Source organism: Coregonus lavaretus (assembly GCF_964263955.1).
Source record: "Coregonus lavaretus genome assembly, chromosome: 12".
NCBI classification, from domain to species: domain Eukaryota; kingdom Metazoa; phylum Chordata; class Actinopteri; order Salmoniformes; family Salmonidae; genus Coregonus; species Coregonus lavaretus.
The window spans coordinates 58,726,301-58,739,019 of NC_139999.1; the positions used below are offsets into that span (position 1 = coordinate 58,726,301).

The following is a 12,719-nucleotide window of genomic DNA, read 5'->3' on the forward strand; positions in this document are numbered from 1 at the left end:
CCTTCTGCCAAAGTGTGCACTTGTACACTCCCCCAATGGCTATAAAAGAATGAGCTGCTGTGAGGAATATGGTGGAAACTTCCTCCAGCCTTGCTTGCTCGAATCCAATGCTTTTAAATGCAGGAAGAGGAGGGAATGAGTGCACACTTCAGGAGAAGGGTAAGGAATCGGAATGCAGCCCAGCTCTCCTTAGGGCTATTAGCACTAGCTAGTTCTGCATGAACAAGTGGAAGTTGGTGCGTGTGAACTCTTGGTGGATGGAGTCTATGAGAGTGTCAGAGTCTGGGGCATTTTGCAGTGCCCCTCTGGCCTGCGGGGGGGCGTTGTGTTCGGGGGTGTAGGTGAAGCTGAAGGTGCTCCTGTAGATCAGACCGTCCAGACGGATGAGGGACAGAGGTACGGTGATGGGGTGCCGCAGCCATCTCCACTCCCCACTGAACACAGACACGTCTGGAACCACACACAGCATGGACTTTGGTGACCTGCAGTGACACAATAGAGAGGTGAGTCGGGCAGCTCTTGCTGTAGAATCCAGGCATGGTCGCTTAGTGCTAAATAAGTAGTGGTTTAAGTTAGAAGTAAAGCAGAGTTGTTTCAAATATTTTTTTGTTGTTGGTTTAAACTGTTTAATCGAAATGTGCTTCTTTTGAAGATATAGAGAACACACTGCTCATGGTCTCACCAATACTAGATTAGACAGGGTTTTAGGCTGGGATTCAAAGACAGTGAAACAAGCTGTATACTGCAATGTACTGCAGGCGATTTCTGCTTGAGCTGACATCCACGGGACCCACAGTGAACACGGACATTGTTGCAATTGAAATGGTCTTTATAGGTTTACCGCTGTGTTCAAGTCGTTAATTGGATTGAATCCCGGCCTTAATCTTCATGGGTTCTGCTGGAAGCATTGGCAAATATTTTCAGTTTTGAGACCAATAATAGCAGAGATGGGACCAAGTCACAATTTATCAAGTCCTAAGCAAGTCTCAAGTCTTAACCGTTGGTTCTCGAGTCAAGTCCCAAGTAACAATGGGCAAGTCTCAAGTCAAGTCCCAAGTTCCAGAGCTCAGGTCAAGTCAAGTCACGTCCCTAATTTTGGGTTTCGAGTCCTCAAGTCAATGGTTAAGTGTTTTATACCAATATCAATGCAATTTTTGAATTCAGGTTATATTTTCTGTTTTCCTTACACAAGGCATAGTAATACAGTACATATGCCTACATAATAAACTTCACAGATCATTAAATAAATGGTTTTGAATCATCATTACCAATAGAAAGGCCATCCAAATGATGATGTACAGTTAGTGTTGATAGTACAGCTACAGTTTGACTGTTATTGTGACATTTCCAATTAGAATCAAGTGTTGTTGCTTTCTCCCCGCCCACTACATGCGCGTTGAGAGGTCTGTGGTTGGCTGAGAATAAACATTCACGGAAACTCTTGCTGAGAGTGCATATTTTCAAGTGACAAGCGTTGAAAATATAGGACAGTGCTCTATATTTCCCCCTGCCTTTCCGCACCTGCCAGCGCAGCGGCACTAGGCAGAACAGAATTTAACAGTAATTTCCCATATAACCCATTAAGATTCTCTGCTTTGAGTAACATAATTGCCACGAATGTATGTTCACGGTGTAATAACAGAATTTAACAGGAGGTGAAGGTGATGCTGCTCTTTTGGGAGGGGGAAATCCAAGTCTCTCGAGTCTCTTGAGTCATACAGCTCAAGTCCAAGTTAAGTCCCGAGTCATAGATGTTTAAGTCCAAGGCGAAATTCTCTGAATAGTAGGATTGATTTTAAGCACTTCATTGAAAAATCATGAATCCAGCCTCATTTACATGGCAGTGGAAGATCATGTTTCTCTCACAAATTGCCTGCAGCCTGGGTACAAAGAGCATATTGCGGATTACGATGTTATACAAACACTGATCTTGTGGTGGTGAGGATATTTGCAGAACCTTTTGGCCAGACCCTAGCATGTGATATGTCAGCGTTTTGGGTGAGGTTTAAGGGCAGTGATGACGTCAGCACAAATGCTTGGACTTGGTCACATGACCTAAAACCTCAGCGACACCTGATGCTGCAGTGGAACATTCTGTACACCCCTACAAGGGGCTGAAGAGTGGGCCAGCTGAGCCAAGCAAATCCAATGGTACTCAAGCCACTTGAACTCCATTGTGGACCATGAGTCCTATCCATTGGATTAATTAAAATAACATGTTTTGTAGAGGACAAAAATGAATCTTCATCTGAAACCAGGTACCTCCTTTTTACATGAGAATGTTGGCTAAGTGGAACAGTCTTTTTAATTGTATTTTTTTATCATCACTTTATGTCTAATAAATGACTGTGTGTGTTCAATTTTACAATATAACTCCAAAATACAGTGGGGAGAACAAGTATTTGATACACTGCCGATTTTGCAGGTTTTCCTACTTACAAAGCATGTAGAGGTCTGTAATTTTTTATCATAGGTACACTTCAACTGTGAGAGACGGAATCTAAAACAAAAATCCAGAAAATCACATTGTATGATTTTTAAGTAATTAATTTGCATTTTATTGCATGACATAAGTATTTGATACATCAGAAATGCAGAACTTAATATTTGGTACAGAAACCTTTGTTTGCAATTACAGAGATTATACGTTTCCTGTAGGTCTTGACCAGGTTTGCACACACTGCAGCAGGGATTTTGGCCCACTCCTCCATACAGACCTTCTCCAGATCCTTCAGGTTTCGGGGCTGTCGCTGGGCAATACGGACTTTCAGCTCCCTACAAAGATGTTCTATTGGGTTCAGGTCTGGAGACTGGCTAGGCCACTCCAGGACCTTGAGATGCTTCTTACGGAGCCACTCCTTAGTTGCCCTGGCTGTGTGTTTCGGGTCGTTGTCATGCTGGAAGACCCAGCCACGACCCATCTTCAATGCTCTTACTGAGGGAAGGAGGTTGTTGGCCAAGATCTCGCGATACATGGCCCCATCCATCCTCCCCTCAATACGGTGCAGTCGTCCTGTCCCCTTTGCAGAAAAGCATCCCCAAAGAATGATGTTTCCACCTCCATGCTTCACGGTTGGGATGGTGTTCTTGGGGTTGTACTCATCCTTCTTCTTCCTCCAAACACGGCGAGTGGAGTTTAGACCAAAAAGCTCTATTTTTGTCTCATCAGACCACATGACCTTCTCCCATTCCTCCTCTGGATCATCCAGATGGTCATTGGCAAACTTCAGACGGGCCTGGACATGCGCTGGCTTGAGCAGGGGGACCTTGCGTGCGCTGCAGGATTTTAATCCATGACGGCGTAGTGTGTTACTAATGGTTTTCTTTGAGACTGTGGTCCCAGCTCTCTTCAGGTCATTGACCAGGTCCTGCCGTGTAGTTCTGGGCTGATCCCTCACCTTCCTCATGATCATTGATGCCCCACGAGGTGAGATCTTGCATGGAGCCCCAGACCGAGGGTGATTGACCGTCATCTTGAACTTCTTCCATTTTCTAATAATTGCGCCAACAGTTGTTGCCTTCTCACCAAGCTGCTTGCCTATTATCCTGTAGCCCATCCCAGTCTTGTGCAGGTCTACAATTTTATCCCTGATGTCCTTACACAGCTCTCTGGTCTTGGCCATTGTGGAGAGGTTGGAGTCTGTTTGATTGTGTGTGGACAGGTGTCTTTTATACAGGTAACGAGTTCAAACAGGTGCAGTTAATACAGGTAATGAGTGGAGAACAGGAGGGCTTCTTAAAGAAAAACTAACAGGTCTGTGAGAGCCGGAATTCTTACTGGTTGGTAGGTGATCAAATTCTTATGTCATGCAATAAAATGCAAATTAATTACTTAAAAATCATACAATGTGATTTTCTGGATTTTTGTTTTAGATTCCGTCTCTCACAGTTGAAGTGTACCTATGATAAAAATTACAGACCTATACATGCTTTGTAAGTAGGAAAACCTGCAAAATCGGCAGTGTATCAAATACTTGTTCTCCCCACTGTATATTTTTTATAATTTATTCCCTGAGCCTCCTTGGGTCACTGAAATGCTCAGTCCGACTGAGTGGACGTGGGGATACATATTTGAATATATTTACATACAGCCCTGATTGGCTGATAGAATCATCTAGAGCGCACCCCCTTACCCTTTCAACCTGTCAGTTGGAGCTGGACACTGAAAGCAACGAACTTCCACAGGTGTGTAGGCTACTTTGCCTTGTCATCAAAACAAAAGGCATACATAATTTAATTTGTTAAATCATTGTTGTACTGTTTTCAAAAGGTCACCAGAAGATGCAGTAGGTCACCAGAAGATGCAGAAGATGCAGGCCCAGAACAGCCTGTTTGCATGGTGCACCATCCTGGCCTATACCCTGTCTATTCATTGCAGAATGCCATGATTATCTACAGGGCAGACTACATGGTAAAATATTCAGTATCATCACAAAGTTTATTTCATAATTTTACGACAGAAGTCATTTCAATGTTTCTAATTAGTAAACACTATTGAATTATACATTTCTTAATGCTTTCTGCTCTTGACTGTAAATAAAGACACCAGACTGCAATGAAAGGTTGCTGTCATTCTTCATAAATCCTCAGTTATTACATAACATAATAAACAGATCATAAATACGGTTATATTTAAAGTCTAAATGGCATGTAAGTATATTTTCAAGTTATTGTTTTACATGTGCTCAAGCTCTTTAAGGGTTATCCTGTGAGAGGTGTTTCCTGTGAGAGGAAAACAGATTATGGTGAAAGTAAGAGGGTGTTAGCTAAACATAATCAGATAGGAGGTATAAAGTACAACAAAGTAATGTGTTTATTCATCACCAGCTTTCTCCAACACTGATATTACTATACACACCTATCATCTCATCCCGTGACAGGAAAGATGGAAGAGTTAGTATTGCACACTTCTTGCACACACACACAATTACACTTAACTTCTCAGCAAGAACTTGTTTGGCGGAATCTGTTGTGGTATGTGATGACTGGGGGCGAAAATCTACCGGAGATTAGATCTCCAGGTGGATGGTTGGTGACCACTGCCAGTACACACAATACAATGTGTTTTCAAATAGTCATACAGTCAATCACAGATAGACCCATAGCCCCTACTCATTGTGAATTCCTACTAATCGGTTATAGGGCATGGTTCAACCACTACACTCTCTGAAAAAAGTTATATATATATATATAAATATAAACTCTGCAAAAAAAGAAACACACCTCAGGACCCTGTCTTTCAAAGATAATTCGTAAAAATCCAAATAACTTCACAGATCTTCATTGTAAAGGGTTTAAACACTGTTTCCCATGCTTGTTCAATGAACCATAAAAAATGAATGAACATGCACCTGTGGAACGGTCGATAGGACATTAACAGCTTACAGACGGTAGGCAATTAAGGTCAAAGTTAGGGCACTAAAGAGGCCTTTCTATTGACTCTGAAAAACACCAGAAGAAAGTCCCTGCTCATCTGCGTGAACGTGCCTTAGGCATGCTGCAAGGAGGCATGAGGACTGCAGATGTGGCCAGGGCAATAAATTGCAATGTCCGTACTGTGAGACGCCTAAGACAGCGCTACAGGGAGACAGGGCAGACAGCTGATCGTCCTCGCAGTGGCAGAACACGTGTAACAATACCTGCACAGGATCGGTACATCCGAACATCACACCTGCGGGACAGGTACAGGATGGCAACAACAACTGCCTGAGTTACACCAGGAATGCACAATCCCTCCATCAGTGCTCAGACTGTCCGCAATAGGCTGAGAGAGACTGGACTGAGGGCTTGTAGGCCTGTTGTAAGGCAGGTCCTCACCAGACATCACCGGCAACAACGTCGCCTATGGGCACAAACCCACCGTCGCTGGACCAGACAGGACTGGCAAAAAGTGCTCTTCACTGATGAGTCACGGTTTTGTCTCACCAGGGTTGATGGTCGGATTCACATTTATTGTCGAAGGAATGAGTGTTACACCGAGGCCTGTACTCTGGAGCGGAATCGATTTAGAGGTGGAGGGTCCGTCATGGTCTGGGGTGGTGTGTCACAGCATCATCGGACTAAGCTTGTTGTCATTGCAGGCAATCTCAACGTTGTGCGTTACAGGGAAGACATCCTCCTCCCTCTTGTGGTACCCTTCCTGCAGGCTCATCCTGACATGACCCTCCAGCATGACAATGTTACCAGCCATACTGCTCGTTCAGTGTTCTGCCATGGCCAGCGAAGAGCCCGGATCTCAATCCCATTGAGCACGTCTGGGACCTGTTGGATCGAAGGGTGAGGGCTATGGCCATTCCCCCCAGAAATGTCCTGGAACTTGCAGGTGCCTTGGTGGAAGAGTGGGGTAACATCTCACAGCAAGAACTGGCAAATCTGGTGCAGTCCATGAGGAGGAGATGCACTGCACTTGTCATAATATGGACTTGGTCTTTTACCAAATAGGGCTATCTTCTGTATACCACCCCTACCTTAAGAAGGAAAGAAATTCCACAAATTAACTTTTAAAAAGGCACACCTGTTAATTGAAATGCATTCCAGGTGACCACTTCATGAAGCTGGTTGAGAGAATGCCAAGAGTGTGCAAAGCTGTCATCAAGGCAAAGGGTGGCTACTTTGAAGAATAAACACTTTTTTGGTTACTACATGTGTTATTTCATTGTTTTGATATCTTCACTATTATTCTACAATGTAGAAAATAGTAAAAATAAAGAAAACCCCTGGAAAATCCCTGGAATGAGTAGGGGTTTCCAAACTTATGAGTGGTAGTATACATATATATATATATATATATATATATATATATATATATATATATATATATATATATAATGTTTACAAAAATATATACAGTTGAAGTCGGAAGTTTACATACACTTAGGTTGGAGTCATTAAAACTAGTTTTTCAACCACTCCACAAATGTCTTGTTAACAAACTATAGTTTTGGCAAGTCAGTTAGGACATCTACTTTGTGCATGACACAAGTAATTTTTCCAACAATTGTTTACAGACAGATTATTTCACTTATAATTCACTGTATCACAATTCCGGTGGGTCAGAAGTTTACATACACTAAGTTGACTGTGCCTTTAAACAGCTTGGAAAATTCCAGAAAATGATGTCATGGCTTTAGAAGCTTCTGCTAGGCTAAATGACATAATTTGACTCAATTTGAGGTGTACCTGTGGATGTATTTCAAGGGCTACCTTCAAACTCAGTGCCTCTTTGCTTACACATCATGGGAAAATCAAAAGAAATCAGCCAAGACCTCAGAAAAAACATTGTAGACCTCCACAAGTCTGGTTCTACAATGTAGAAAATAGTAAAAATAAAGAAAACCCCTGGAAAACCCCTGGAATGAGTAGCGGTGTCCAAACTTTTGACTGGTACTGTTTAATAGGCCTAGCCTATAGAAAGCTGATGGGATCCTCCTCTTTTTAATAGAGGCCATCACTTTTTTCTCACACAATTGCATAGCCGATAGAAATGTTGCGCAACATGAGCTCATGGGCTCTCATGAAGTGTTTGATTCGATTTTTGATACATTTGCATTGATGTCGCCGAGCTACAGCAGTGTTTGTCAGACCATGAGACATCCCGAAAATCTGCCTTCTCACGAAAACATATGTAGCGTCCGAATGGTTTGGCCTACAAAAACTAATATGTATACTACTCTATGGAAAATTACTATATATAACTTTTGTCCCCATAGCAGAACAATCTTGGGTCTATATATTACTATTTTTCAGTACATGTAGTGGTTAAACCATGCCCTTTGACAGATTTAGTAGGAATTGCCAATGGACACGGGCTACTCGTCTATCTGTGATGGGCTATATGACCAATAGAAGACATTAGTAGATATTACAGGTATCTGGCCTATAGGAGCTTTGTCAGTTGGTGCTGGGGCTGGGGCTATCTGGGCCATAGGAAAAGAGTGGTGCTGCAGCCTGCGTAGTCCTTCGCATCCACCAGGAGTTCCAAGATGCCAAAGGAACCCACCCTGGAGGGGTTTGAGAGCTTGTCTGCAGAAATAAACTGACATTTACATTTTAGTCATTTAGCAGACGCTCTTATCCAGAGCAATTTACAGTAGTGCTGTCATACTTTTTTGTACTGGTCCCCCGTAGGAATCAAAACCACAACCCTGGCGTTGCAAGCACCTTGCTCTACCAGCTGAACCACACAGGACCAGGTGGACAGACAAACAAAATATGAGCTGCAATACATCTGACCCACTTTCATATCGATACCATCATTTGCTAAATTGAAACTGAATATTCACTGCCCTCTTACATCTTACCTTTTGATTATACACTGAACAAAAATAGAAATGCAACATGCAACAATTTCAAAGAGTTACAGTTCAAATAAGGAAATCAGTCAATTTTATGGATTTCACATGACTGGGAATACAGATATGCATCTGTTGGTCACAGATACCTTAAAAGAAAGGTAGGGGAGTGATCCTCAACACAGGGGCCCCACAAGGGTGCGTGCTCCGCCCCCTCCTGTACTCCCTGTTCACCCATGACTGCGTGGCCATGCACGTCTCCAACTCAATCGTCAAGTTTGCAGATAACACAACAGTGGTAGTTTTGATTACTAACGACGACGAGACAGCCTACAGGGAGGAGGTGAGGACCTTGGTGTAGTGGTGCCAGGAAAATAACCTTTCCCTCAACGTCAACAAAATAAAGTAGCAGATTGTGGACTTCAGGAGCACGGAACCCCTTCCACATCGACAGGCCACAGTGGGGAAGGTGAAAAGCTTCAAGTTCCTCGCCGTACACATCACTGACAATCTGAAATGGTCCACCCACACAGACAGTGTGGTGAAGAAGACAGAGCCTCTTCAACCTCAGGAGCCTAAAGAAATTTGGCTTGGACCCTGAGACCAAGGTGGTTGAGGTGATGGCGGCGGATGAATGGCACGACAATGGGCCTCAAGATCTCGTCACGGTATCGCTGTGCATTCAAATTGCCATCGATAAAATGCAATTGTGTTCGTTGTCCGTAGCTTATAACCCCACCGCCACCATGGGGCACTCCGTTCACAACTTTGACATCAGCAAACTGCTCGACCACACAGCGCCATACACACTGTCTGCCATCTGCCCGGTACAGTTGAAACCGGGATTCATCCGTGAAGAGCACACTTCTCCAGCGTGACAGTGGCCATCGAAGGTGAGCATTTGCCCACTGATGTTAGTTATGATGCAGAACTGCAGTCAGGTCAAGACCCTGGTGAGGATGACTAACACTCAGATGAGCTTTCCTGAGACGGTTTCTGACAGTTTGTGTAGAAATTCTTCTGTTGTGCAAACCCAGTTTCATCAGCTGTCCGATGGCTCTCAGATGATCCTGCAGGTGAAGAAGCCGGTTGTGGAGGTCCTGGGCTGGCGTGGTTACACGTGGTCTGCGGTTGCGAGGCCGGTTGGACATACTGCCAAATTCTCTAAAACAACATTGGCTTATGGTAGAGAAATGAACATTCAATTATCTGGCAACAGCTCTGGTGGACATTCCTGCAGTCAGCATGCCAATTGCATGCTCCTTCAAAACTTGAGACTGAAATGATTCAGAACGGTATTGGGAAGTGATAAGAAGATCACCAGGCAATAATTGTGTATGACCTTCTGTGTAGAAAATAACATTATTGCGGTGCTTTTTCCCCCAGTCCCTGGTCCTGTCCACTCACTGCTCTAATAAGTCCTACACAGCTTGTGTTCCTGAGAATCTTAGGTTTCACAGAAATGGGGTCATAATAGCTTATAGCTCCAACTGTTCAAAAGTTAGAGCCACATTTACAGGAGAAAAACAGTAAGCCCTCTGTTTATCACAACCGCATTCTATGAATCGTTTTATGAAATTAGGGACATTTTTATTGTATACATTTTCAAATCAGCCGAACCCTTTGGGAAAGGCGGCAATGGCAGTCGGGTTGCCTCCCACAATGTAAACTGTAAAATGTCCAGCCTACACTTTCCATGTGGATCCAATTAGCAAGGTAGCTAGCTAGCATCGACTGTAGGATACTGACATTACATACATTTACTTAGGTAACTGTACATAATAAAGCAATGTCAGAATCGCAAATATAGCTAAATGTCACGTCAGTATCCTAGTATTATAGCTAATTGCGTCAAAGTTAGCTAACTAACTAACTAACTAGCTTCCTACAAGCTAATGTTAGCTAGCTGAATCACAGACATAGGGGAAAAGTGTAGCTGGCTATGTTGGAACATTGTTTACATTGTGGGAGGCAACGTCTGACCTGGTCCTAGGGCAGCGTTTCCACTTTACGATTCTGACATTACTTTTTATGTAGCTAGCTACAGGTATCTATGTCAGTAGCTAGTTAGCTATCCTAGTTGTGTCAAGGCTAGTAGTTAGCTAGCACCAAAATATTATGTTCTTTACTTTTAATAATAATAGGTAGCTAGAAGAATAACTACTTAGAGACTTACTTCTTGCAATGTTGCTCCCTGCTGCCGCCTGCCTCTGCCGGATGCTAGATGTATGGGACAGAACCTTGATGGAAGATGACAGCTGCAAATCCACTGGCTGGTGTAAGTCTAGCTAGCTAGCTAACCTGATGAAGTTTGCTGTGCATTTGCCAAATCAGACAAAGTGATTGTTCTGATGGAAGACAAACAAGTGGAAGTGCAAACAAACAATTGCTGCCTTGCAGCCAACTACTACTGTACAATCTTTCTTGCTTTTGGCCATGTATAACTACCTACCTCTCTCCTGTGCATGTCAACATGAGGAGTACCAATTTAACCGTGCGTGACTGGCAGTAGTAGTAGGAGAAACACAAATCAAAGATGAACTGTCATTGGTCGATTACAATCAGACCGCCTGGTGACGTTATGCGGCGGGCCAAAAACACCAACCCATCTGAACAGGCTAAAATTCCAGGCGCTTTTTTCAAACAGCAGAGGTAAAGAAGGTTTTCGATACTCCATTGTCCAGGAGAGAGGCTGCCCGGAAGTTACTACAGCTTTGGCAAGAATCCCGCAGTGTGGCAGACGATGCAGTGAATTTCCGCACGTTGGCAGCTGAGTGTGCCTGGAACCCGGAAGCGCTGTTCAACATGTTCCTGCACAGAGTATCGGAGGAAGTAAAGGATGAGCTTGCAGCTCCGGAACTACTGACGGATCTCGACTCACTCATCGCCTTGACCATTCGGATCGATGGGCGACTACGGGAATGAAGGAAGAAGAGGAAGGATTCCACCTCACCTCCGAGGCATCCCGGAAGTCCCCGACTTCTCCATTTCTGAGAGAACCCGAGTTCCCCCGAGAGTCTCCGAAGTCTGCCGATTCACCTCTTCGCGGGCCGATGCAACTAGGCAGAGCTAGGTTGTCTCCAGCCGAACGGCAATACAGGCTTCACACGAAGAGTTGCCTGTATTGCGGGACTACTGGTCATTTTCGGTCCACTTGTCCACTAAAAGACCAGGCTCACCGGTAGGAGCGAGTACTCTGGTGGGCCATACGGATAACTTTTCCTCTCCCCTTACTCGCACCCCCTTTCATACCATCTTGCTGTGGGGGTACCAGTCGAAAACTATCCTGGTACTCATCGACTCTGGGGCCGATGAGAGCTTTATGGATGCTACCCTGGCATCCGAGCTGGGCATCCCCACTCAGCCCATCTCCATTCCCATGGACGTTAGAGTGCTGGACGGGCACTCTATAGGCCGGGTCACCCACAATACCACCCCCATCAACCTACGAGTATCAGGGAACCACAGCGAGACGATCCAATTCCTGCTAATTAAGTCTCCTCAGGTTCCCGTGGTATTGGGTTTCTCTTGGCGACACAACCCCTTTATTGTCTGGTCTACTGGTGCCATCATGGGCTGGACACTGTCCACTTCTCGGTCCTGGAGGGGGCCCACTTCTCCAGGCTTGCCTGTCACCCGGGCTCCCGTCGGACCCTGGCCTTTGTGCGACAACGCTTTTGGTAGCCTACCATGCTTCCTGACATCTCCACATTCGTCGCCGCCTGCACGATCTGTGCGCAGAACAAGACTCCTCGGCATGCTCGGGCTGGTTTCCTCCAACCTCTGCCTGTTCCTCACCGTCCCTGGTCTCACTAATCCCTGGACTTTGTCACAGGTCTTCCTCCATCTGATGGCAACACCACCATCCTGACAGTTGTGGACCAGTTTTCCAAAGCCACTTCATTCCTCTCCCCAAGCTACCCTCCACCAAAGAGACGGCCCACCTCATGGTGCAGCACATCTTCCGGATCCATGGACTCCCAGTGGACATGGTCTCCGACCGGGGTCCTCAGTTCACGTCCCGGTTCATTGTGTCGTCGGCCAGCCTGTCCTCCGGTTTCCACCCTCAGTCCAACGCCCAGTCGGAGCGAGCCAACCAAGACCTGGAGATGACTCTGCGCTGCCTGGTCTCCGCCAACCCCACCACCTGGAGCCAGCAACTAGTGTGGGTCAAATACGCCGCAACACCCTTCCCTGCTCTGCCATGGGTCTTTCACCCTTTGAGTGTTCCCTGGGTTATCAGCCCCTGTTCTTCCCGGAGTAAGAGGAAGTGGTCGGCATACCCTGAGACTGCCTGCCGTTCTGTACTTTTTGGACTCTGATCTGGATTACGGACCTGCCCTTGACCTGTCGTTTGCCTGCCCCATTTTTGTAGTAAACTTTTGTTACTTCAACACTGTTTGCATCTGGGTCTTCTCCTGAAACATG

General features: G+C 45.0%; 1 protein-coding gene across 1 annotated transcript in view; it reads right to left on the reverse strand.

Annotated features, from left to right (window-relative positions):
* Positions 1–208: 208 nt before the first annotated feature.
* Positions 209–12,719, reverse strand: part of rbpjl (recombination signal binding protein for immunoglobulin kappa J region-like) — a gene marked incomplete at both ends in the record, with an annotated part of 31,664 nt that continues 19,153 nt past the window's right edge. Inside the window, one exon of the mRNA XM_084172903.1 lies at positions 209–482. Coding sequence (XP_084029029.1) covers positions 209–482 — 274 coding nt within the window. The remainder of the gene's footprint in view (positions 483–12,719) is intronic.